The following is a 26305-nucleotide window of genomic DNA, read 5'->3' as shown; positions in this document are numbered from 1 at the left end:
GTCTGTATTAACATTTTTGAACAATTTTATCTTTATAACTATCTTTTTACAAATTATAATTTTTTTTATTCTTTTATAACTACTTGTATTTTTAATAATCATTTACTATTATATAATATATATTATTTATTATTTTATAAAAATAATTCACAGAAACATAAAATATCTTTTATACACTAGTATAATAATAATAATAGTTTTTACTTATTATTTTTAAATTAAAATTAAATTTTTACTTATTTTTCTTTTACCAAACAATTTTTATTTCTACTCAATTTCTTATCTATTTTTCTACGCTTTTCTTCTCATATTTTCCTTATTTTTTTTTATCTATAATATATATAAAGACAATAATCTAATTAAAAGTACATATTTTTTTAGACTATTTTATCTTTAATTATTTAAATAATAAAAATAATATTAAAAAATAATTATCTTTACAAATACAAAACTTTAAAATTTGAAAATTAAGTGTAATATCAATTAATCTAACAAATATTAATAATTTTTAAAAATATTTATCAAATAAAATATAGAAATATGAAGTAACTTATAATATTAGAGTTTATATGTTACAAATTGAAAAAAGAAAGTAGATTTAATATAAAATAATTATAATAATTAAGTAGTATTATTACATAAGTTAATTTATGTGAGAATAAATTTATCAGTTGATCTAATAAATGTTAATAATTTTTAAAAAATTGTATTAAATAAAATATAGAAACATCAAGTAACTTGATCATACTAATTAAATATAATATTAGAACTTATATGTTACAAATTGAAGAAAGAAAATAAATTTAATATAAAATGTTATAATAATTAAGTAGTATTATTTTAGAAATTATAAACAAAGCATAAGTTAATTTATGCTGGTATACTATCATATATATATATTTTTTAAAAAGAAGCAAATGATTTTACGATAATTATTTAAAATAGTTTCTTATTTTAATAATATTTTAGTTTTTTTTCGACTTCTTTTTTACCACGTGTTTTATATCAGACAATAAAATCGATGATATAAAATAAATTTAGTTTAACTTGATTTTTTTTATTAAATAAATCTTATTCTAATCCACTAGATCTGACCATAATTGATTTGAGTATATATTCACGTTTTACAAATTCATTATTATTGTTATTTTATTTTATTACTATAATTATTACCTAATAATATTTTATAATATTACGATTTTATTAATAATATATAATGATTTTATCAGAACGAGTATATATTACTTAAATAATGACCGTAAGTTTTGTAACTTAAAAAAAATTAATTATGTTCGATGAATTATTTTAATTTTAAATGTTGAAATATTTTAATTTTGAATATTAGATTAATTTTGACTATTTTAATTATATGGTTTTTATAATACTTTTTATTTAAGTTTGAATGTTATTTATTCTTTTAGTAATAAGTTTTTGTTTAAATTTAGATATAAAATAGTATATTTTGTTATAAAAAAATAATTTATTTCGGCTATCAAGGTGATGACATTTATTACACGAGGATTCGTTTTGTTGGACTGGCGTTACGAGAAGTGAGGAATTCGAAAATAAATGCCAGAACACTCTATCTCTATCTATCTTTCTGTCACGAAAGTGCGTAATTACAAAAAGTCACTCCCTTTCCCTTTTCTTTTCATTACAGGAATAGGAATTGTTCGTTGCTTCCTTTGCGCTCCTCACACCCACTTCCCTTTTTTGTCCTCGCGCACCGCTCACGCTCTCTTTCGCCGAGTAACTGTTCGACGAAATGCCCCAACCATGCACTTCCTCACCGCACCCTCTTCTTCTCTTCTCTCGCCCCATTTGACCCCTTCGCTCTTCTGCCCCCCTCTTTACTTCTCCTCCGCCTCGACCGGGAGGCTGCGCCGGTTCGCGCTTCTCAACGAACCGGGTTCGGTTCTCAACTGTTACAAGGGTTTGTGCTGGTCCTGCTCCGGGTTCTTGCGGCGCTGCAAGGATTGGGAGGGCGAGTTCTCCTCTCTGGAGTCCCAGATTTTGGAGTTCATGCAGGGTTCCGATAAACCTGGAGTGTTTCCCACAAAGGAGGAGTTGGTTGCTGCGGGGAGGGTGGATTTGGTCAACGCTATTGTTAACGAAGGAGGGTGGCTTGCATTTGGGTGGGATTTGAATGATGGGTTGGGGGAAATTCGCGGTTTTGAAGATAGGGGTAGCGGTGGAATTGAGGGTAATGCAACTCGGCCTTCTGGGGTTGCTTCTTCTTCTTCTTCTTCTTCTCGAACGGATGGTTCAGTGTGAGAATCCCGTTATAATGATGCACCTCTCCTCTTCTTTTTTGCTTTTTAGGGCTCTGTTTGCCGCTTTCCCGTGTTTCTGGATGTTTGGAATTTCTCGTGGTAAAGATTAAAGTGTTCTTTTTCTTGATGTGTAGGGGAGATTCGAGGGCCACACATGGGCTTTGGATGTTTGAATTTGGAAATGTTGTGCGCGATTTTAATCTTGCAGCTTGATTCTAGCAGGATGGATGGAAGGGAGGAGTGACTTGAGTGTTGTTTGTGGTTGAAAGATATAGACGAAGCTTAAGGGGGGATTTTACTGCATAATTATAAGACCTTCAATGTTGTTATGGAACTGGATGTTGATGCAAAACCAACGGGATAATAAATTCAATGTAGAAGAAATAAGAATGTCGCGTTAGATGAGTTGACATACTAGACGAGGTAGGGTTAGGGTGCATTGTAGACAGTTTGGTGAACCTATTAGAGGAAGGATGGTAGAAGCTTACCGTAGGTAGTTTAAGCATGTGTGGAGAAAACATGTGGAAGCTGCCCCAAGTGGGGAAGGTAAATCAAACAAAGGGCGGCCCAATTGCTAGAGGTAGAGGGAGACCCAAGCTATAGGGAAAACCATTGTGTGAGAATTAGGTGACAGTTGTTTCTCTGTAGATATGATTTATGTCAGAACATTATGGTGTCGCTTAATCAATGTGGCGAGTGGGAGAAGGCTTTGTTGTTGTTCTTTTAATCTGGCAACAATGAGCTAATTTATAAGTGTCCACTATTTATTTTTCTTCCCATTGTACTGTTCTGTTCCTATTGCCCAATAGATGAATTATATGTAACTTCAAGTGACAAGCGGTATCCTGAGTGTTACTTTCTGTTATACAGGAAAATTGAAACCGGTGAATCTGGCATTGAGGGTATATTGAATCGGTTGGAGAAACAAAGAAATAGTGTTTTAGGACTTGGCTTAATAGAGAAAGAAGATGGTGTTTTTAGCGAAAGTAATGAAGATAAAGATGAATGGGATCATAGAACAACAATGAATGCAGTAAGTAAATATTATCCCCTTCAAATGTTCTAGGCTGTTCTTTAGTTTCCATTACTCTTTACGTCATATGCTAAAAGTATAAAGAAAAATTAAAGAAAGATATTATTAACTATATTGGAGTTCTGGAGCATTTGAATATTGAATTTTTTATTATCAAACTTTCACATTTCCAATGTTTATTCTATTATATATTTCTACCTATTAGTTTAAGCTATAGTTTTAATGTTTAATACCCTGAATCTGAGATAATGAATTTTTGAAATATCGCTTTTGATGTCCCTCATTATGTTGAAATTTTAAAATATTTTTTTTTGGGTATCTCCTGTGTTGTAAAGTTAGCTGCTGGCCTTGAAAATAGTAGTAGAGCGTCCTCATTGAGCCCTACAAGCACTCATCTTAGTGGTTCTCGGATCAAACATGATCAGCACGGATTAGGTTCTGAAAATTTAAGAAACTCGCTTGAGCCAGAGATGTGGAGAAGTTGGATTATTCAGAGAACTGGTGTTTCGGATGCAGATTTTGAAGGTAATCTTGTTTACATTTTTAGGTTGCGTCTTATTGTTGTAGTCTTATTGTTGTAGTCGGGATCAACTGATATCTTCATAATTATGAATTTATGATATACAGATGCTGAAATTGTTCCTGGTGAAACTCAGAAAGGAGGTATCAGTGGTGCTTCAGGACAACCTGATATCCTCAACGGAAGGGAGTTTTCTTCTGAACTTATAAACAAAGAAACAGGATTATATTCTCTTGATGGAAATGCAAATAATAATGACATTAAATCCCGTATACAGCATCTGAAATTGGAGCTATCTTCTGTTCTTCACTCGTTGAGGTCTAGCACAGATATAACTGCAATGCAGACAGTGAGTGTGATAATATAATAAACTAGTAATGGAACTTGTCTGTGAATTACCCCAACAAAAAGAAAAGAAACAACACAAGATTTACCTATTTGATGCCCTGTGAGTAGAAAAGAAACAACACAAGATTTACCTATTTGATGCCCTGTGAGTTGCAGTTGCCTATGATCTTACTATTTTTTATTGGTGGGGGGTCTTATTTACGAGTTACAAATTATTTGAAATAAACAACAGTGAAGTATATCCAATCTTTGATCTTTGCTGCAGGTCTTTCTCTATTTTTTTAAAGCACTAGTGATGTTAGCTTAGCTCATTTATGTCTTTTCTATGCTTTGCAATAAGTTTGGACCTGACTAGTATGTATTATGAATAGATATTGTTGCCACTTCTATTTTTGAGGGCAGAGGGGAATTTTTCTGTGCAATATGTTTTGGGCTGGGAGAACCACACAAGCCAAGGGAGTCAACAAAGGATACAAACACAATCTGTTTATCAATTTTCATCTTATAATTAACATATTATACTCCAAGAAATTGAATGTTACTAAAACTATGTGCATTAAGCCTATCCAATATGATTCATAAAAAAAAGAAACTTAATTGATGCTTCTCGTCTATACAAAATCTTCCACTTTTTTGGGCATCTCCCTTTATCTCTTGGGTCTTAGTATGGACTACAGATATGCTGTATGTGTGCATTGACTGGTGTTAGCAAGGAGTTTCACAGGCTCTGTGGGTTGATAAATTGAGAACAATTAAGATACTGAACAGTTGTTTGCGTGATTTAATTCGTGCAGGTGGAGCTAATAGCTACCACAAATTTAGTTTTATTTACTGCAAAGAATCTTGGTTAAGGGTTCTCTTTCAGTAGAATAGTTTTTCATTTACTGTTAATTGTCAACATTAATATTAAGGCCTTTCCTTGGGATCCTATGCTAGTCCTGATCTGCTTGCTGTATGTTCTTGAATAGGACCCAAAGCACTCTTCTGATAATCTAGCAAAGCTTTCCGATGCTTGGGAATTCCAGGAAAATGAGATGATAAATGCTCAAGACAGGTTGCGTTCTATACGGGCTAAGTTGGCAGTGTTAGAAGGAAAGATGGCATTGGCAATAATGTATCCCCGAGATACGATTCAATTATTGTGTCATATATACATAACATAAATCTTGACAATATTCATTTCTCCCAGGGATGCACACAAGGTTGTTGAAGAAAAGCAGAAGAAGATTAATAATGCTCAAAAAGCTTTGCAAATGCTAAAGACTACTTGTGTAATTTGGCCAACTAAGGCTGAAGAAGTACTTTTAACAGGATCATTTGATGGTTGGTCCACCAAGGTCTGCTCTCTTGCCGAGAACTTTTTAATTGTTAAAGTAGATGTTAAAACAAATATGTTCGAAATATTTTCAGCTGAAATAAATTTTACAAATTAAAAAACATGTTTAACAAATATAACAAAAAAAACAGTTTGTGTTTTTCTCTTAAACTAGAAACAGTATATTCTGAAAAAGAAAAAAGGTATAAAAAATTATATCCTGTTTTACAATATATTGTTTGTGTAAATAGATGTACTAAAACCATTCATATGCCGCCACCACTTTCTCAAGATGAGTTTCATGGTTCTCACCTTCTCAGCATGGGTTTCATACCATTTTATGCCTTTCGCATGGGTCACGGAACACGCACAACCTTGCTCAAAGATAAACCACGTAGAATTTATGCGTACAATATGACTTAAGGATTCATAAACCACTATTTTTTACCTGATAGGTCTGCCTGTGTTATATATCCAGGATTCGGTCAATTGTAGGTGGTTGATTGATAAAAGTATATTGATTTTCTTTTTGTCTTTTGTATTTTGCTAAATCAAATCTGATCTGGAATGACCGAATATTTTTATATAGATTCCCGGGATGCTTTTCAGATTACTTATATTGAGCACATTAGACGTAAATACATAAAATATTTAGCAAATAGTAATTTTATTGCAGAGAAAGCTGGAGAAGTTAAGTAGTGGTATGTTTTCTGTGAACTTGCTGCTGTATCCTGGAAGATATGAGGTTAGTTGTATTTTATCCTGTAATGATGTCTTAAACCTGTAGATGTAGTGCCCGATATGAAACACGTAGCAGACATTTTAATTACTTGTTTTTCTGTTGCAGATGAAATTCATTGTAGATGGAGAATGGAAAGTTGATCCGTTACGCCCTGTTGTTACAAGCCATGGCTATGAGAATAATCTTCTCATCATTAGTGATTGATGTAACAGAGAGTTAGCATGAGATAATATCTGTAGAACATAGAAGATGATGACATGCTCTAGGTTAGTCACCAATTTTTTCCCCCATTTTTTCGCTTTTGTACAAAATATTCAGCGAGTAGTTCATTAATTCTTTTACTTAGTCCTTGTGCCACTTTTAGATGTAGATATCTTGATTGATGTCAAACTAATCCCATTCAATCATTTTTAACATGTTCATGTAATTGTGGAAGTGATGCCTCACCGTATCAAATGATACGAGTAAATGTTTGTAGTAAGGTTCACAAGTCTTCACTGTTTTGAATGTTGTTATTGGCATACTTTATGATCAATTGTAAAAGATGAGAAATAGTTCAGTTTTAGCGTATCTTTACAGTTCTAGAAATTAATGCTTTGAAATCCAGCTTGATATTTTTCTTTTCTTTATTTTTCTTCAATTGATGAGCAGCGAGGGTCGAGACATTCGAAAGTCCCAATCTATTCGAATATAATAAGAAACCGAAATATTCCAATTCATTTTCTGTTGGGAGAATGACAGTATTAAATGGACTAAAATTTGGAGTTCTATTGTAAAAAGGAAAATAATATGGTGAATGATCACCCACTTATAATGGGAATGTCATAGCATGTTCTATCATAGTCTATAAATTGGAAAGATGTGAACAGCTATCCTTTATTTTTCTAAGAGGATCATTCATATTCACTTCCCTTCTTCATAGTTGTCAAATTTTTGAGGTGTTCGTGGAGCCGAGCCTATGGCTTTCCAGAACAATGCATCCTGAATCCAAAATAATATTTCAGAAATAGAACTTTCTTGGCATGTACCATTCTGTATACTAACACACTGAATTTCAGAACCAAGCTGCTGACAACTTTTGACATGCACATATCAAATTAGCGTTTAAACAAGTTTTCTGTATACTAACACACTGAATTTCAGAACCAAGCTGCTGACAACTTTTGACATGCACATATCAAATTAGCGTTTAAACAAGTTTAAGAATAATCTAGGGCATGGTTATAGCAAACGTGAACCCACTTCCACAGAAAACTCTAATTGATGCAGCTTCATTCAGATCATAATCGAGACTAACTGTAGCAGGACTGATTCGGTCGCAAGTATCCCCTAAACCAAGTTGACCATGCTCACCCCAACCCCATGTCTTTATTTCTCCATGTTCTGAAAATAGGAATGAAAGAAGTCAGCACTTTTATGTGATTCTAAACTAGCTTGAGAGCAAGACTGCATCTTGCCTGTGACAATGACAGAATGCTCAGCTCCGGTAGCAATATCAGTAATCTTCATCTCATCAAGGCCAGGGACTTTCTCCAAATTGACTTCTCTAAAATCTTATACAAAATAAAAAAAGAATATTATAAAGAGTAAAGCCATTTAAGAATTGGCTAAAATAATATTTTAGTCCCTTATAATAATTGTTTGTTTTAATTTAGTTCCACTTTTATTTTTGGTATCAATTTGGTCTCTAATAAATTAATTGGTTTCAATTTGGGACTCCCGTCCAAATTATTTAAACGGAGTTAACTGTTGGTCACGTGGATGCCACGTAGATGCATAGGTGGAACCAGAACGGCCCGTTCTGAAACTAGAACGAGCCGTTCTGGGTGCACTCTTGGTGTGTAAATTTTGCATCCGGAACGACCCGTTCCAGGTGCAAAATTAACACACTAAATGTGCAACCAGAACGGGTCGTTCTGGTTTCAGAATGGACCGTTCTGGTTCCAGACTGCTAAACATAAACGATCAATGATTATAGTTCACGATTGTAAATCGTGGAAGGAAAAAGACCCAAGGTACAAAGTATTTCAAACACTGAATTTGGTAATATTGTCAATGGAAATTGATAACTTCAATTGCTAAACAGTTAGACTATACAATGTATCATTAAGGACAATGCAATGTATCACTAAAGACAATTGTAGCAAATTTTATTTCATTTCAAACTGGAGTGAACCACTTACTAACAAATTGACACTATGCAGTAAAAGATGAAATGATATGATATTTTTTCTTGAAGTCATTAACGATGTACCCCAACAACAACAACCTGTTCTTGAAGAGGTAGAACTTGAAGTAAAGGAAGAGGATACACATGACTAACATTTCACCACACAACCACATGCAGGGACAGATATAAGTTAATCATAATGGGGGCACTAAAATTTGTTTCATTCTTTTTTTTATATATAAAATATTAATAATTTTATAAAATATATATTATTAATTATATTTTAATTATGTTGTTATATCTAATATAATAAATACTTTAATATTTTTTTTTATATTTTACTTTATTGTTTAATTATTTTTTATTTTGTGGTAAAATTATATTCATTTTTAATGAAGAAAAAATTTACTTACTTCAAGAGTAAGTCTTAATAGATTTATTCTATTTAATAATTAATGTTTAATATTAAATTTTTAAAAATTTAATTGTTAAATTAAAAAGTTTTTTATGTATAGATCAAATTTATAAAAAAAATTTTAAAAATTAAAAATCATATGATACTTCGTTAAATTAATTCAAATTAACATATAATATATTTTTGTTTTAGATGAATGTAAAAATTTAGAAGACACTAAAAGAAAATAAATTAATAATTTTATTATGTTTATCCTATTAATTTTTATCATTTTATTCCTCTAATTTTAAATAAGTTGCAAAAAATTATAAAGTGATACTTAAATATTTTTTCAGACAGAAAGAGAAAAACGAAAAATTATTACTCTATTTATAAGAATTATATTTTATAAAAATAAGTAATTTTAAAATTTTTACCATAAAAAAATATTTTTTAAAATTATTATATTTTTTAAAAAAATTAATAAAGAATATTTTATTGTCTTCACTGAGTTCTGGAACAGGCCGTTCTGGATTCAGAACGTCCCGTTCCGAAACCAGAACGGCCCATTCTGATTTCAGAACGGACTGTTCTGCTGTACTTGTGGTGTTTTAATTTTGCATCTGGAACGGCCCGTTTCAGATACAAAATTAACACACCAAGAGTGCACCCAGAACGGCCCGTTCTGGTTTCAGAACGGGCCGTTCTGGTTCTAGGTGTTTTCACGAAATTTGGCATCCACTTATGCATTTACGTGGCATCCACGTGGCCAACAGTTAACTCCATTTAAATAATTTGGACAGAAATCCCAAATTGATACCAATTAACTTATTTGGGACTAAATTGAGACCAAAAATAAAAATGGGACTAAATTGAAACAAACAATTATTATAAGGGACCAAAATAGGTTTTTAGCCTTAAGAATTTTATATAATACAAAACACTGCATTTTTCTTATCCCATTAAATTACCTCCAAATTCATGCAGTGTCATATTACTGTTTTTTTTTCCATAAACTTACGCAATCTAATAGTTCTACACTTTGGTTGCCTCTTTTGGTCTGCAGAATATATTGAGTACTTTCCAAAAGATACACTCAGTTTACAAGATTTTATTTACATTTAACTAATATACAAGAATTATCAGTAAAGTGGCCATGTTAGAATTTTTTACGGAAATGGAATTTTTTTAAAATTTTTTTACCAAAAATGCATCTGTTACACTTTATTTACACATCTAGCACCATTCACGGTTCATATTCAGAATTCGGTTCTCGGGGAACCGAATTTTGAGCTTCAAAATTTTTTTTTTGTGATCAGAATTTGGTTCTCCGGGAACCGAATTCTAAGTAGTTTTTAATTTTTTTGTTTTTTTGATTTGAGGGTGAGAGAGCGCGAATCTTGAACGGGCCGTTCTAAAGTTCACAAAAAAAAAAAAAATTGAAGCTTAGAATTCAATTCCCCGGAAACCGAATTCTGAATATGAACAGTGAATGGTGCTAAGTTATGGATGATGATGACAGCGAATGGATAGTTCAAATCTATAAATATGGAACTCGATGGCAATAAGTGACATTCTAAAGGATAAGAGATCTATGCTGCAAGAAACTACATAAGTTATGATGTCTTTATGGTTCAAAGTAACTCAAATGCATTACCAGTTAAATGCTTAGCCGGTCTTATATTCTGAAGATCACTAAGCACTCCAGGGTGGTTCCCACCTAGCATATAAACCTCCTCCTCACCTATGCAAAAATAACAACAAAATGCGCATCTTAAATAGGAGACAAAGCAAGGAAACCATAAAATTTATTGGGTATGTATTGTCAATAAGTACCACTCATAGCTAAAGCATGGTTCCATCCCAGAGCAACTTTGGTAAAATTCAAAGTCGAGTTCAAGCACTGAGGAACATGAGCATCTTCAAAGCCCTTGAAGCCTCTTCCCCAGGTGTAAACATGCCCATCAACTAAAGATAATAGAACCATTTAGAGAAGAATGTAGTGCCACTTTCAGGCCAACAATTTTTGTATATGAATGTCACCGGATGACCCAAAAATGGAAATGACATATACCATGCAAAGGGAAAGTGGTGAATTTACCAGATACTGCAGCACTGTGATCTCCATTTGCAGCAATTTCAATGATTTCAACACCTTCAAAGCCACTGACAACTCTAGGAACATTAACAGATTTGATCCTATCGTTGACACCCAGTTGACCACGCTTCCCAGAGCCAAATCCATAAACTTGATTTCCTGCACAATCAGCATAACAACAACGACCTTTGCCAAATAAAGGAGCAAAATGAAAGTACTACAAAGTGAGAGACAAACACATATTCTAGACAACCACCACCAGAACCAATCCAATACCTTTTAACAAGACAAGTGAATGGCGCATGCCACATGCCACCTGCGCAACATGCTGATCAACAAAGCATGACACTTTGACAGGAGAGTAGTGCGAGGCCTGATCCCCATGCCCCAGTTGACCAAACGAGCCATCCCCACAAGTGAACACACACCCAGTATCTGAAAATCAAAATACAGAAAGAAAAAAAAGAAGAAAAAAAAGTGTAACAAACCCATTTTGATCCTTAAATTTGAAATGTGCTAGTAGTTTAGAAATCTAGAAGTTGTAAAATTAGTCTTCCAAAAATGCAAATTAATATTATCAGTCCAAAACTCAAATAAACATGCGGCTAAAGTGATATATATAAACTAAAATAACAGTAAAGAGTTAAATATAAAAACTGATTTAACATTTTATACACTTATACGACATTGACTTCCAAATTCAAGACCAAATTCATAGGAATACAATCACTTTCAAGTTTCAGCAGAGATACACTTGAGAAACACAGTGGGGAGAGAAAGAGAAGAATAATCCATACCAGAAACAAAAGCTGAGTGGCTCCAGCCAGCGGCGACATGGGTTATGACGTAACCATCCAATGATGTTACAGCCTTTGGATACAAAGCGTTACTCACAACCTCACCGTGGCCTAGTTGGCCAGAATTGCCCCTCCCCCATGATAGCACCTTCCCAGCTACAATTCATGATTTTTTTTAACATGATATTAAGATCAAAATAAAGTGCATTTAAAAGAAGAAAAGATGGTGTGTTGATAGTTGATACCAGAGGTCAAGGCTATGACATGAGCGCCGCCACAGGCTAGGGAAGAGACGGAGGAGAGAGAGGGTTGATGAAGGAGTTGAGGGAAGTTTTCGTCTTGAAGAATCTTTGTTCCTAACTGACCCTCCGTTCCAGCACCCCAACTCCACACTCGTTGCTCTGATTCATCTTTCTCTTCCATATCAACGCTTTTGAGTTTCAGTTACTTTTATGTCTCTGAGTGTTGACGACTATGTTACTCTAATCGCACCACGAAACGGAGTCTTTTTTTGTTTATGCATCTGTTGTTGAAACTGCACATAAGAAATGATCATTTTATATAAATTATAATAACTTATGAAAAAAAAACAAAATTAAGTATGGAAATTATATTAAATTAAAAATTCATAATAAATAAATATTTTAAAATATATAAATTACATCTTATAATAAGTTATTTATTTTTTTAATACAAATGTATTTTTAATTATAATAGTTTTTTACAAATAAGATTTAATTTTCTTTTATAAAGTGAACAAGTTTTGATTTTGATTTTATTAAATTTTATTTATTTATTTTTTATTCTTCTAAAATTTAAAATTATTATTTTTAATCTTTATTATTATTTATTAATTTTAACTACTTATTTATTAAAAAGTTAAGTGATACTCTTAGGTATTACCCATAATTAGTGAATAACACATTCAAAAAAAAATTATGTCTTTACAACAAATTTTATTTATATATATTGAAATTGTCATTAGTGACAAATATAATGATTTTAAATAAATGAAAATCAAAGAAAAAATATTTTATAGGGAACAAAACTAAAATTTATTTATTTTATAAAATCAAAAATAGTTTAGAAAGACTAAAAAATAAAAAATAAATTATAAAGACAATTAAAAAATACTCATTTTACAAGATCTAAAAACATATTTAACTTAAAAAATAAATTCAGTTTAAAACAAATATATATATATATATATATATATATATATATATATATATATATATATATAATAGATGGAGAGAAATGAGAAATTAAAAAAATATCTAAAATCATTTTTATTAAAAGAAAATTAGTTAAAAATACTCTTATTAAATAAGAGTTTCTACAAATAACTTCGTTCAAGATACTTATTTAAAGTTATATATAGAAGAATGTGATGTGATAAGTTGTGGTTGTTAATTGTGGTCGATTACTCTTTAAAATGAGTTTAATAAATGACTATTTTAGTATTCAGACAAATATTTATTTTACATAATTAAACATTTATAATAAATAATATTTAATATATAAAATACATTATAATTAAATTTTATAATAGTGTTAAAAATATAAATTATATGTTAGATTTATGATAAGGAACTATTTTAATCAAGGGAACTATTTTTAATTACAAAATTACGTTATCATTTAACTAAAAATTCTCACAAATAGTTTTATATTGTGATATTAATTTATTTTTAATTATTAAATAATAGATAATTTAAAAAATATTAAAATTTAATTTCAAAATAAAGATAAAAAGCAACACAATCTCTTATTAATTTAATTCTTAAAAATACTCTAATTGAAAAAAATTAAAAACTCTTACTTAATGGTTTAATAGTATTTTTACTTTTTAAAAACCGGACCGATCATCAAACCGGTTAAGGTACTGGGTCAGTAGGTCAAAAGTTGAACCGGTGGGTCACTAATTAAACCACATGACCCGGTTTTTATTTTTATTTTTTTAAAAAAATTCATGTTAAATATATTTTATACTTAAAAATTTTAAAAAATTTATATCTTATTTTAAATCTCAATTTTCATATTATTCAAAATTATCATTATTTTTATTTTGTATAAAGAAATACATAAAAAAAAGTTACATGTTAAACTGTATATTAATACAAATTAAAAATATAAATAATATCTACATATATAATATACTTGCAATTAATATCACAAGATAAAATATGTAATATCTACATAGATAATATATTATTAAATATATAATTTAAAATTAATAATGCTATAAAAATTATTTAAGTTGCATATATTACAAATAAATACATTAAAACAAGTAGTTATTGTTATGTTTAATAAGACTCTTTGTTCTTCCATTAAAAGATTTAATTTTCATTGTTATTTTTGTGGGTTGTGGTCCCTTTAAAAAATAAAAATAAAAATTTGTGATTGAACCGGTTTGACCCACCGGTTCATTGATCAGACCGAAAAATTGACCGGTTCAATCCGATTTAAAACGGGTCAAATACATAATCAATCCAACTTAAGGTTTGGACCGGCTGGACCACCAATTCCCAGTTCAACTGATCCGACCGGCCAGTCCGATCCGATTTTTAAAACACTACTTTTAGCTCCTAAATTTGCACAATCTCTCAAAATTTTCTTTCAAAATCCTCCATCCAAACACCTATTAAAGTATTTTCTACAACTTATTTTTCTTATATTTTTAACTTTTCATAAATATTGTCTTTCCGTTATTCAAGTGTCCATTCCATTAGTTTAATGTTGAAGTGAAAACATTGACTCCTAATGTTTACATGGTTGTATACATGGCACTAATATGAATCCTTCTTCACCAATAACACCAGTCACATGACATGTAATTAAGGAGGTAATTATGCGAGATTTTGAAATTACTAGGACAAAATATACAATATTTTAAAAATACAGAAACAGAAAAAGTGCAATATTTGAAGATTATACCAACAAAATGTAAGAAAAATAATAATTAATAAAAATGATACATACAAAAGTGTGGATATTTGTTATCTTTAAACGTCACTAAACCATTCTATCCTACAAATGCTAGTTAAATATTTAACTGCAGTTTAATATTCAGACAAATGATAAAAAAAAATCATCAAATTTGTTGAACTAATTATAATTTACTTGAGATATTCAATTTAATAAATATAATATATACTTGTTTTTATAGTAGTAATGACGAAGATTGAATCTAAGATAACGTACAACTATTCAATAATCTATACTAGATTAACTTTAGCGAATTTAAAAGAAATAAAGTGACATATATATATATAGTAAAAATATAAAGTGAAAGAAAAAAGAAGAAAAATCAATCAAAAGAGTTGACCCAATCGATTAAATACTTTGTACAATTTTTTTAAAAAAATAAATTTGAGTTTTATGAATAAGAAAAATTAAAAACCAGTTTTGATGCCACTTTTAGAATAATTATAATAAAAAAAACCAATATTTATCATATTGACTTATACTTGTATGATAATGCAAAAGAAAATAAAAATTGTTAGTTCTTCATTCTTACCTTCTTTTTTGACATCACTGATATTTTAATATTTGACCTTTTTTGAAATCAATTTCAGGCCTTATCACCGTCGCCTTAAAATTCAAATCTTCAAAAATTTATCGAGTTCTAAACAACTAAGCTGAAATTTCATCAATTGCGTCCAGTTCCAAACTCTACCCTAGTTCTCTTCAAAACTTCTGTCAAAATTCTAAACAATCGTTACAAAAACTGGGAGTTTCGAAACCCTAAGTGAGAAAGGGGGAAAAGAAAGGACGCACCCTTTTGGAGTTAACAGTGATTTCGAAGGAGGGGTTGAGGCCGGCGGCGATGGCGGCGTCGGTGGAGTCCCTGGTCCGGTAGGTGATGTAGCCGACGGCGTCGCGGTCGATGCGGATGCGGGAGAATGTCATTACTACTACGAGCCCACTTAACAAAAAACTATCGCTGGGCCTTGGCCCACAGCCCAGTTATTCATTGAGGCGAATGTCACGCTACACAGGGAGGGTTACTGCATAGTTCTTGCTGGGTTAGGTCAGAGACTTTTGGTGGGAGAAAAAGAAAAGGAGTTAGGGTTTTCAGTTTCACTCCTTCACCATCTTCTCTTCTCTTCGTCATCGTGACCCACCACCCAACACCGCCACCGTGCCACCGCCCCGGCGCGTCTGCCACCGCGAGTGCCACCACCCGTATTTTATTATAGGATGAAAGATACACAGATTGTGTTTATGATTAGATATTTCAAATCTAGAAATAGGGAAGTCGATGGCAATAAGTGACATTCTCAAGGATTAGAGATCTATAAAACAAGAAATTACGTAAATTATGATGTCTTTATGGTTCAAAGTAACTCAAATGTTTTACCAGGTAAATGCATTTGAGTTTTTAATTTTTTTTTGTTTTTTTGATTTGAGGGTGAGAGAGCGCGAATCTTGAAACTGGAACGGCCTGTTTTAGAATCAGAATGACCCGTTCTGCTTGCACACGTAGAATGTGTATTTTGAAAATGCAACGGCCGCAGAACGGCCGTTCTCAAGATATGCGTTAACGCATAACTCTAGAATGGCCCGTTCTGCGGCCGTTCCATTTTCAAAATTAACATTCTACGTGTGTGCAAGCGGAACAGGCCGTTCTGAAGTTCACAAAAAAAAAAAAAATTGAAGTTCAGAATTCGATTTCCCGGAGACCGAATTCTGAATATGAATAGTGAATGGTGCTAAACGTGTAAATAAAGTGTAATAGGTGCATTTTTGGTAAAAAATTTCAAAAAATTCTACTTCCATAAAAAATTCGGCCATGTTATGGATGATGATGACAGCGAATGAATAGTTCAAATCTATAAATATGGAACTCGATGGCAATAAGTGACATTCTAAAGGATGAGAGATCTATGCTGCAAGAAACTACATAAGTTATGATGTCTTTATGGTTCAAAGTAACTCAAATGCATTACCAGGTAAATGCTTAGCCGGTCTTATATTCTGAAGATCACTAAGCACTCCAGGGTGGTTCCCACCTAGCATATAAACCTCCTCCTCACCTATGCAAAAATAACAACAAAATGCACATCTTCAATAGGAGAGTGACAAAGCAAGGAAACCATAACGTTTATTGGGTATGTATTGTCAATAAATACCACTCATAGCTAAAGCATGGTTCCATCCCAGAGCAACTTTGGTAAAATTCAAAGTCGAGTTCAAGCACTGAGGAACATGAGCATCTTCAAAGCCCTTGAAGCCTCTACCCCAGGTGTAAACATGCCCATCAACTAAAGATAATAGAACCATTTAGAGAAGAATGTAGTGCCACTTTCAGGCCAACAATTTTTGTATATGAATGTCACCGGATGACCCAAAAATGGAAATGACATACCATGCAAAGTGAAAGTGGTGAATTTACCAGATACTGTAGCACTTTGATCTCCATTTGCAGCAATTTCAACGATTTCAACACCTTCAAAGCCACTGACAACTCTAGGAACATTAACAGATTTGATCCTATCGTTGACACCCAGTTGACCACGCTTCCCAGAGCCAAATCCATAAACTTGATTTCCTGCACAATCAGCATAACAACAACGACCTTTGCCAAATAAAGGAGCAAAATGAAAGTACTACAAAGTGAGAGACAAATACATATTCTAGACAACCACCACCAAAACCAATCCAATACCTTTTAACAAGACAAGTGAATGGTGCATGCCACATGCCACCTGCGCAACATGCTGATCAACAAAGCATGACACTTTGACAGGAGAGTAGTGCGAGGCATAATCCCCATGCCCCAGTTGACCAAACGAGCCATCCCCACAAGTGAACACACACCCAGTATCTGAAAATCAAAATACAGAAAAAAAAAAGTGTAACAAACCCATTTTGATCCTTAAATTTGAAATATGCTAGTAGTTTCAGAATCTAGAAGTTGTAATATCAGTCTTCCAAAAATGCAAATTGATATTCATATCAGTCCAAAACTCAAATAAACTTGTGACTAAAGTGATATATATAAACTAAAATAATAGTAAAGAGTTAAATATAAAAACTTATTTAACATTTTATACAGATATACGACATTGACTTCCAAATTCAAGACCGAATTCACAGAAAAACAATCACTTTCGAGTTTCAGCAGAGATACACTTGAGAAACACAGTGGGGAGAGAAAGAGAAGAATAATCCATACCTGAAACAAAAGCTGAGTGGCTCCAGCCAGCGGTGACATGGGTTATGACGTAACCATCCAATGATGTTACAGCCTTTGGATACAAAGCGTTACTCACAACCTCACCGTGGCCTAGTTGGCCAGAATTGCCCCTCCCCCGTGATAGCACCTTCCCAGCTACAATTCATGATTTTTTTAACATGATATTAAGATCAAAATAAAGTGCATTTAAAAGAAGAAAAGATGGTGTGTTGATAGTTGATACCAGAGGTCAAGGCTATGACATGAGCGCCGCCACAGGCTAGGGAAGAGACGGAGGAGAGAGAGGGTTGATGAAGGAGTTGAGGGAAGTTTTCGTCTTGAAGAATCTTTGTTCTTAACTGACCCTCCGTTCCAGCACCCCAACTCCACACTCGTTTCTCTGATTCATCTTTCTCTTCCATATGGGTCCATATCATGTTGATTGACCGTTCTAGGATTTTTTTCAAAACAAATTACTTAAACGGGTTGTTTTGAAATTATTTATGTCTTTGAGTTATTTTCTACAGTCATAGTGACACGATACCAGTGCTATGTGTTAATTTTTCTTTTTTAGAAGCCATGAATGCTATACTACAAAAGTCACTACACTCTATAGTGCTTGACTTAAAGTCGCTACAGCCAACAATAACGACACACACGCAGGCTTCATGCATATTTTAGAACTATTAATTAAATTTGAATAAAAAATTTATTTAAAATTTTAGTATATAATAATATTAAAAAACATGTGAAATAAACGAAAAAAAAGAAGTATAAAATAAAAAATGAAAATAAAAAAGAGAAACTAAATGTTTTAAAAAAAGGAGGTCGTTATGGCCTATATCGCCTTTATATCGCTATGAGTCATAATACCTCTATTATACATTAATAAAATGTATAAATTTAATTTTAAAAATATATATAATATAAAAAATAATAATTAAGTGAAGAAAAAAAGTATAAATAACGGGAAAAAAAATAAGTAGAAAAAATAATTTTTTTTTAAAATATGCTAAATTAAATGTTAAAAATAAAAAAATTATAAAAATAAAATAAAATAAAAAAGAGGTCACTATGGTCAATAGCGACTTTGTGTCGCTATGGACTATAGCGCCTTGCATTAAAAAAATATAAATTTAATTTTAAAAATATATATAATGTAAAAGAAATAAAGTGACATATATATCTAGTAAAAATATAAAGTGAAAGAAAAAAGAAGAAAAATCAATCAAAAGAGTTGACCCAATTGATTAAATAGTTTGTACAATATTTTTTAAAAATAAATTTGAGTTTTATGAATAAGAAAAATTAAAAATCAGTTTTGATGCCCCTTTTAGAATAATTATAATAAAAAACCAATAAATTTATCATAGTGACTTATAATTGTATGATAATGCAAAAGAAAATAAAAATTGTTAGTTCTTCATTCTTACCTTCTTTTTTGACATCACTGATATATTAGTATTTTACCTTTTTTCTTCCTTAGTAAATTCAACTAGCATTATCCGTAAGTTTAAATCCCTATTATAATCAAAATAAAATTTAACTAAGTACACTTAGATAGTTTAATAAAGGAGTTAGTTTAAAATTATAATACATAATGGTGTAAAAAACAATTATAATACACAACTGAGCATTTCCTAAAATGTAGCCACAAATTATCTTATACTTCCAAGTCATAAACTATAATATAGGAAAAAAAATATATATAGAAATGAAGTTTTGCAATGGAACGCAACAATCAAACTGTACAACAAAACACTTGATGGCAAATCATTGAACACCACTGGAACCTTTGGCAGAGTTTATAAACAAGAGAAAACTTCAATAAATTAATTCATAAACATTCACTTTCCATTGATCATGTTCATTTGTGTTAAAGTTATAATATAATTAGTTTTAAATTATTAAACATAATTAAAATTTACATTTAACTAATTTCAACTATAAATTTTATATTAAAACAGGTATATAGTAAAAAGAATTAATTCTTGTTTAAAACACAAGCCCTCAAACTTGTAAATCAATGTCTGAGTTGGTCATGAACCAATTAGGGGTGGGCAAAAAAAACTAAACTGAATTGAACTGGTGGTGAACTGTATTATAAAAAACTGAACTGTTTGTAAAAAAAACTGAACTAAACTGTTTAAAAAAAACTGAACTGAACTGTTGTAAAGTTGAACTGTACTGAACTATAAAAACTGAACTGAATTATAAAAATTGAACTATTTTTATAAAAAAATAAAAATTAAATGTGTTTAACATGTTATGTCTTAATAGATTAGTTCGATAGTTTAATAACCAAAATTTTAGAAAAAAAGTGATTTGAAAAAAAATTGTATTAATTTTGTTGAACTTAACGGATCAATTGAGCTATGTTAAACTACTTATTTTTAGGCTTAAAATTCACTAAGTTTGTTTGGCTTAATTTTATATTTTTTTCCTTTGAAAATTTTAAATAAAATGGAAAATAAAGTAAAGTTGACAAATGTGTCCTATTTTGATAGATAAATGAGTCAAAATTGTTCAATTCAAAATATCATAACAGTTTAGTGCAGTTTAAATTGCAGTTCAGTTCAAGTTTTTATAGTATAGTTCAGTTCAGTTCAATGACACAAAAGAATAGTTCAGTTCAGTTCGTCTGAACTAATATTTAATTTAGTTCAGTTCATATAAACTACTTTTAAGTTCAATATAGTTTTTATAAGTTCAGTTCAGTTCGTTTTGTCCACCCCTAGAACCAATGACCGCAAAATCGCAATGTCACAAGCAAAAATAAAGACAATGTATTGAAGAAAAATAATATATAAAAAAAGTAAATCAATAAAATAGTCTTCAAAAATCAAAATTAAATAAATGAGGCAATTCAAATTTTGATATTTTAAAAATCCTCCATTATTTGCTAACTTCAAAAAATATTAATTTTAATCTCTTTTTTATTTGTCACTTTATATTAAAATAGTAAAATGAGTGCCGTCTAATAAAATTGGGGACTAACTCAGTTTTAAATCTGTACTAAAATATTGACAATCACACTCTCAACAACAAATCTAGGAGTTTGTTTATTCAAAATAATGAGGTTTTCTGATGTGAACAAATCATAGGAGAACAACTTTTACTTTCAAATCCAAAGAATTGACGAGACAACACAATGTAAAACCAACTATTTACATTACATTTACGATGTAGGCATTAAACATCACAATCATATCCATAAGTTACTTCCTAGTATCTCATTAATTGAGAACATACTCAACAAAAGGGGGGAAAACTACAAAGATCAATATGCCAAATTAAAGTTATTGATACAGAATAAGATAACCCTCTCTACACACTGATTTTCATAGTTAGAGGATATCATCATATGCAACAATTTCTCTGCCCTTGAAAGGCACGTCTAAAACTGAGCTACCCGAGCTATCCTCACTGCGTTTGGTGTTACCTATAGTCGACGCGAGTCTTTTACCTCTTCCATGCTTGCTCAAGGGTACCTCAGCACGCACGAGCTTTGACATGGACCCTTTATCCTTGCTATTACCTACTCCTTGCCTCCACATGGCCAGAGGATCCGTTGCCCACAACACCTGAACCTGTTACACATCAATCTCTTTCAAACATCTCTAAATTACTAGAACAATGCATTCACCGCAAAGGTTTTAAAAAACAGTTTCAGTGGTTTTATAGTAAACTCATTTAGAGGGCAAAACAAGACATTTCAATTATTAATTAAAAGGTCAAGGGTTGATAGATGAAGGCCTTGGACCACCTTAATAGGTGATCCATAATTTTAACTGTTAGATTAATCTCATTCCAGGGTTTTATCATACATCCAACCCACCACCATATCGCATTCTCCCACCGGTGCTGTGGAAGTAGGTGGTGAATCTCGCTTCCTGTTTGGACTTGCTGGAGCCACCAACGGAGTTCGTGCCGCTCGCTTTCAAGTAGAAAACCCAACATGACACAGATCTTAATTGTTTGCATCTTGGAACCGTTCTTTTAACTATTCAATGCTTCATTTTCAAGTATAAAGAACAGGGGAACATCATCCGGCAGACTTTCATTAGAGATGAAGAGACTTGGGAGAAGAATAATACGGTGGGATAGAATCAGGGTATAACATGAGAGATGAGATTAATCTAACGGCTAAAAGTTATGCTCCAGCGTGATCCACCCTAGCCTTCACTCCGTTGATAATATGTGCATATATAAAAAACAAATAAAGTTTATTTCCTCATTTGGTCTTGCGGAAATATGGATTATATTTCTCTGAATAATACTTGATACAATATGGGAAATGAATGGGAAAGAGAAAACAAATATGTACATTAATCTAGCCTAAAAATCAGGGGAATAATTATCCCTATAAATGCTATGGCTAAATAATAACGAAAACTAGGAATAATACAAATTCTAATTACAATTACTTCTGGTGAGTTGTACACAATCAGAATTGGATTTTGATTGATTTATTCTATTTTCAACAGGTCCTATAGTTGCATAAACTTTATTTTATAGTTCTTAATTCTTATTTTAAAAATTGTCTGTTTTGGTCCTTGTTGTTAGTGACATGACAATGCCATTTCATCTAGGTTATTTAAAACCGCTATAAAACTAAAACTAGCGGTATAAAATAACCAAACTTTTTGGCTATTTTTAATTGCCAAAAAATTTAAAAACAAGATTCTACTCCACCGCCCCAGCAACAATCACCACTTAGCTCTTCATTGGACCGAGTAGTGCCCAAGCTTCCTTCATTGCAACAACCATTGCAACCACTAGACTCTCCTCTGCTGCAACAACAAGCACCACCGTCTCCACAACAAGAACCACCCAACTCTCCTCAGGAGCAACAATCACATGTAAAGTTCTATACATGAATAGTTAAACAAGGACAGAGAATTCATAATTGTGTTTAGGTGTGAGCTATGGGAGTCAAAGAAGAAGAAGGGAAAAGAGAGTTAAAGAGAGGGAAAAAAAATCCTTCATTTTAAAATTGGTGGTGAATAAAAACGACCAAAAAAAATTCGGTGGTTTAACAGGGCAAGTTTCAGTTCTATAGCAGTTTTTAACAGTCTAGATAGAACAACGTTATCATGTCATTATCGGTAACAGAAGGGACAGACCACTAGGATCAGCCTAGTGGTTGGAGGGGGGAGGGGGGAAAGGATTGGGGCAGATGCGGGAGGACCTGGATTCGATTCTCATCACGTCTTTGTAATCTTTCCTATGGATAAAAAAATGTAACAAAAGGGACCATAATGGAATTAAAAGTGTTTGTGTACTGGTTAAAACGTACAATTTTGAAGTGTAGAGATTTAGAGGTAAAGTTTATGCAAATATAAAAGCCAAATGAATAATTAGACCAACAAATAATAAATGTATGATAATACTCAACCTTACACTCATTACCAACTTGTAAGGATCAATTACCAAATATAGGGCATATTAATCATCAATTTTCTCATAATTAGAATTTAGACATACAGTCTAACTCAACCTCACAATCAGCTTGTATGGATTGTCCAAGCTTTGTAAACACTACTTAGGTCTTAGCTCTAGTTGATGGAAGATTATATAGTATATCCCCCCACCCTCTGCCACCTATCAAAATGAAAATGCATGAGACTGCAAATTAAGTTAGTTCAATTAAGAAAGCTTCACACTCAAATAATTTAAACCACTCATTTTACCCTTACTTAAAATAAAGCAAACCCTAAGAAAACCAAGGCCACAACAACCTCAAGGTTTGATTTCTTTGCAACCGCAATTACGACCATTTTCCACCATATCGAAAGTTGCAGACAAAAAATGCAACTACAACGTAAATCATTAATTTACCCCTTTAACCCAGTTTTACAAGAAACGAGTTACTGAGCAGAGCTCTTCAGTTTCAACTTCCAAGCTTCATTGTAACACTATCTTCAACTTAAAGATTCAAACTTTTACCAAAATTCTATAAAATGAAGTAGAGAATTGAGGATTCGTCAAATAAGTTCAATTTCAGGCCTTATCACCGTCAATTGCGTCCAGTTCCACTCCACCATAGTTCTCTTCAAAACTTACGTCAAAATTCTAAACAATCGTTACCAAAACTGGGAGTTTCGAAACCCTAAGTGAGAAAGGGGGAAAAGAAAGGACGCACCTTTTTGGAATTAACGGTGATTTCAAAGGAGGGGTCGAGGCCGGCGGCGATGGCGGCGTCGGCGGAGTCCCTGGTCCGGTAGGTGATGTAGCCAACGGCGTCGCGGTCGATGCGGATGCGGGAGATGGCGCCGTAGATCTCGAATCGGGACTTGAGATCGAGGACGGAGCAGTCCTGGGGGAGGCCCATGACGACCACCGCGGACGGCGGCGGCGGCCTTATAGTGGGTCTCTCCTCCTCCGCGGGCTCCGGCAAGGGGCGGCGGCGCTTTGCGGCGTCGTGGCGGGAAAAGTGGGACCTGTCTCTCTTGCGACTCATTGTTGTGTTGTGAGAGTGAGAGTGAGAGTGAGGGAATGAGTTACTGTACAATTTTAATTTAGTTTTGCAAAATATATTAATATTACTATATGCACAATATGCTACAAAATATTTTCAAATTTTAACTCAATCTAAACCTTCCCGTTTATTATTTCGGTGGATAAAACTCGGGCCTTTCATCGTTCAATGTTGTAAAATAATAAAAATAAAAATAAAAGTTAACTTAAGATTTTGTTTCTTAAAATCTATAAATACCCTTTTTCCTTTCCACACTTCTGTTTACTCAAAAGTCAAAACCCATAAATAGTTTCTTTAATAAATACAATGTAAGAATCTCTCTCTCTTATTTTAGTTTTTTTTATATTTGATTTTAGCCATGGCATATATTTATTTTCTTTATCTTTCTAACTATGTGAATAATTTTATTTTAGTCTTTATAAATTAATTAATTTTTAAAAAAACTAGTTTAAAATAAATAAGTTATTATATGAACTAAAATAAAAAACTAGATATATTATAAAGATTAAAATAATAACAAGAAACAAAATATAAATAATTGAATTTTGTAATGATCATTTTAAAAATTAAAAGGCTATACATATAATATAATTTATATAATAATATATAATATTATATTATCTACAATAATATATATATATAATATTTGTAATACTTCTCTTTTACCTTTCTTTTCTCTTCACAAATCCAGAGTATTTAAGAAAGTGCTTGATAGTTTCGTTACTAAAGTTATTTTCTTCTTTGTGGTTGATTTGTGAAAGAGAAAAAACAAGTTGAGGTGGTGGTAGGATACACCTTGGAAGCTCGAAGTTGCTTCTTCTTCCCTTTCCCTCTTTCTCATTTTCTTTTGAAGTGATATTTTATCTATTTCCATTTTGAGTTAATACAACTTTATCTTCAAACATAAATGCTTGCTTTAACATAAAATAATGGGATTTCAAACATTTGTGTGTTCAAACTTTAATGTCACCTATGAAAAAAAAAATCTTTTTAACATAATGAAATTATCCACACATTCAAAATCTTAAACAAAACACACCCTAAAATTTTATTTCTCGACTCTATAAATAGATATAAGCTCTAATGTAATATTTAAATGTTATAACCATCATAATTTTAAAAAGAAAAAAAATAAATGCCTAAAAAATGGAAATAAAATGATAAAATATATAAATCTAAATAATATACTAAAGATTATAAATTCTTAAAATAATTTCTCTTGAATTTTCATGACTATATCTAATTTAAATTTTGAATTATTCTTCTAATAATAATTAATAAATTTAATATATATTAGTTTGTATAGTTTAACTAATAACTCATTGATTCCCTTAAATGATCATTGTGAATTATAACTATTTTTTTTTTATTGTTTTAACTCTAAACAAAATTTACCTTAATAAATATGTTCTTGGAGATAAGTTATTAAATTGAAATAAAGTATAAGACATAGGTGAAATTCAACCAGTAAATACAACATATCATCCACAAGTTATAAATTTGTAAAAGAATAAAATAAAATTAATATAGATCATTTTATATTTTCATCATCCAATGTGCAATAATATATAACTTCAATTACTATCCAAATTAGGAAGGAAGTTTATTTTTACTTGCGCGTTATGTTCAACCCAAATAATTTCAAATATACATTGAAATAAGGAATCATTATACCTAAATTATTTTATGATCTATTATTTTAAATATGAACTCTTTCAATTTACTAAAAATATGTATATTTTTAATTGTATTTTCATTACAAAAAGAAAAAGAAATTATGATCTATATAAACTTAAAATTGTGTTTGAACTAATTTGCTTTTTTATATTAAAATAGATTATATGTTATTTATAAGATTTTGTCACTATTAAATTGATTTTATAAGGATAAATTTATTGGAATTTATAATATCTTATTTGGTGTAGTCTATATATAATGTATAAATGTTAA

General features: G+C 31.3%; 3 protein-coding genes across 5 annotated transcripts; 1 reads left to right on the top strand and 2 right to left on the bottom strand.

Annotated features, from left to right (window-relative positions):
* Positions 1–1617: 1617 nt before the first annotated feature.
* On the top strand, positions 1618–6796 carry LOC109805790 (protein PTST homolog 2, chloroplastic). Its single transcript, XM_020367995.3, has 8 exons — positions 1618–2270; positions 3144–3306; positions 3642–3831; positions 3934–4175; positions 5143–5288; positions 5364–5511; positions 6166–6234; positions 6337–6796. Exons 1-8 carry the CDS (start codon positions 1777–1779, stop codon positions 6433–6435), a joined length of 1551 nt encoding a protein of 516 aa, XP_020223584.2. The 5' UTR covers positions 1618–1776; the 3' UTR covers positions 6436–6796.
* Positions 6797–7213: 417 nt separating this feature from the next.
* On the bottom strand, positions 7214–15614 carry LOC109806090 (Regulator of chromosome condensation (RCC1) family protein). 3 transcript variants are annotated; one of them, XM_083066556.1, is made up of 9 exons: positions 15474–15614; positions 11936–12225; positions 11691–11846; positions 11170–11328; positions 10897–11079; positions 10632–10763; positions 10453–10539; positions 7689–7784; positions 7214–7614 (listed from the first exon to the last, which is right to left on the bottom strand). In XM_083066556.1, the coding sequence occupies exons 2-9, from the start codon at positions 12111–12113 to the stop codon at positions 7442–7444; spliced, it is 1164 nt and encodes a 387-aa protein (XP_082922682.1). In that variant the 5' UTR covers positions 12114–12225; positions 15474–15614; the 3' UTR covers positions 7214–7441. The 3 variants fall into 3 exon arrangements, with proteins under 3 accessions (XP_082922682.1, XP_082922684.1, XP_082922683.1); XM_083066558.1 differs by having other exon boundaries at positions 10897–11052; XM_083066557.1 differs by lacking the exon at positions 15474–15614 and adding an exon at positions 15214–15352.
* A 187-nt stretch (positions 15615–15801) lies between these two features.
* On the bottom strand, positions 15802–24445 carry LOC109806897 (uncharacterized). Its single transcript, XM_083067464.1, has 9 exons — positions 24020–24445; positions 21225–21464; positions 18119–18347; positions 17875–18030; positions 17365–17523; positions 17092–17274; positions 16829–16960; positions 16646–16732; positions 15802–15939 (listed from the first exon to the last, which is right to left on the bottom strand). Exons 1-9 carry the CDS (start codon positions 24335–24337, stop codon positions 15890–15892), a joined length of 1554 nt encoding a protein of 517 aa, XP_082923590.1. The 5' UTR covers positions 24338–24445; the 3' UTR covers positions 15802–15889.
* Between the last annotated feature and the right edge of the window lie 1860 nt (positions 24446–26305).

Source organism: Cajanus cajan, chromosome 11, assembly GCF_000230855.2.
Source record: "Cajanus cajan strain Asha chromosome 11, NIPB_CcT2T_4, whole genome shotgun sequence".
NCBI lineage: Eukaryota > Viridiplantae > Streptophyta > Magnoliopsida > Fabales > Fabaceae > Cajanus > Cajanus cajan.
The sequence above is the reverse complement of the archived record's forward strand: the minus strand, read 5'-3'. Positions and strand labels throughout refer to the sequence as shown.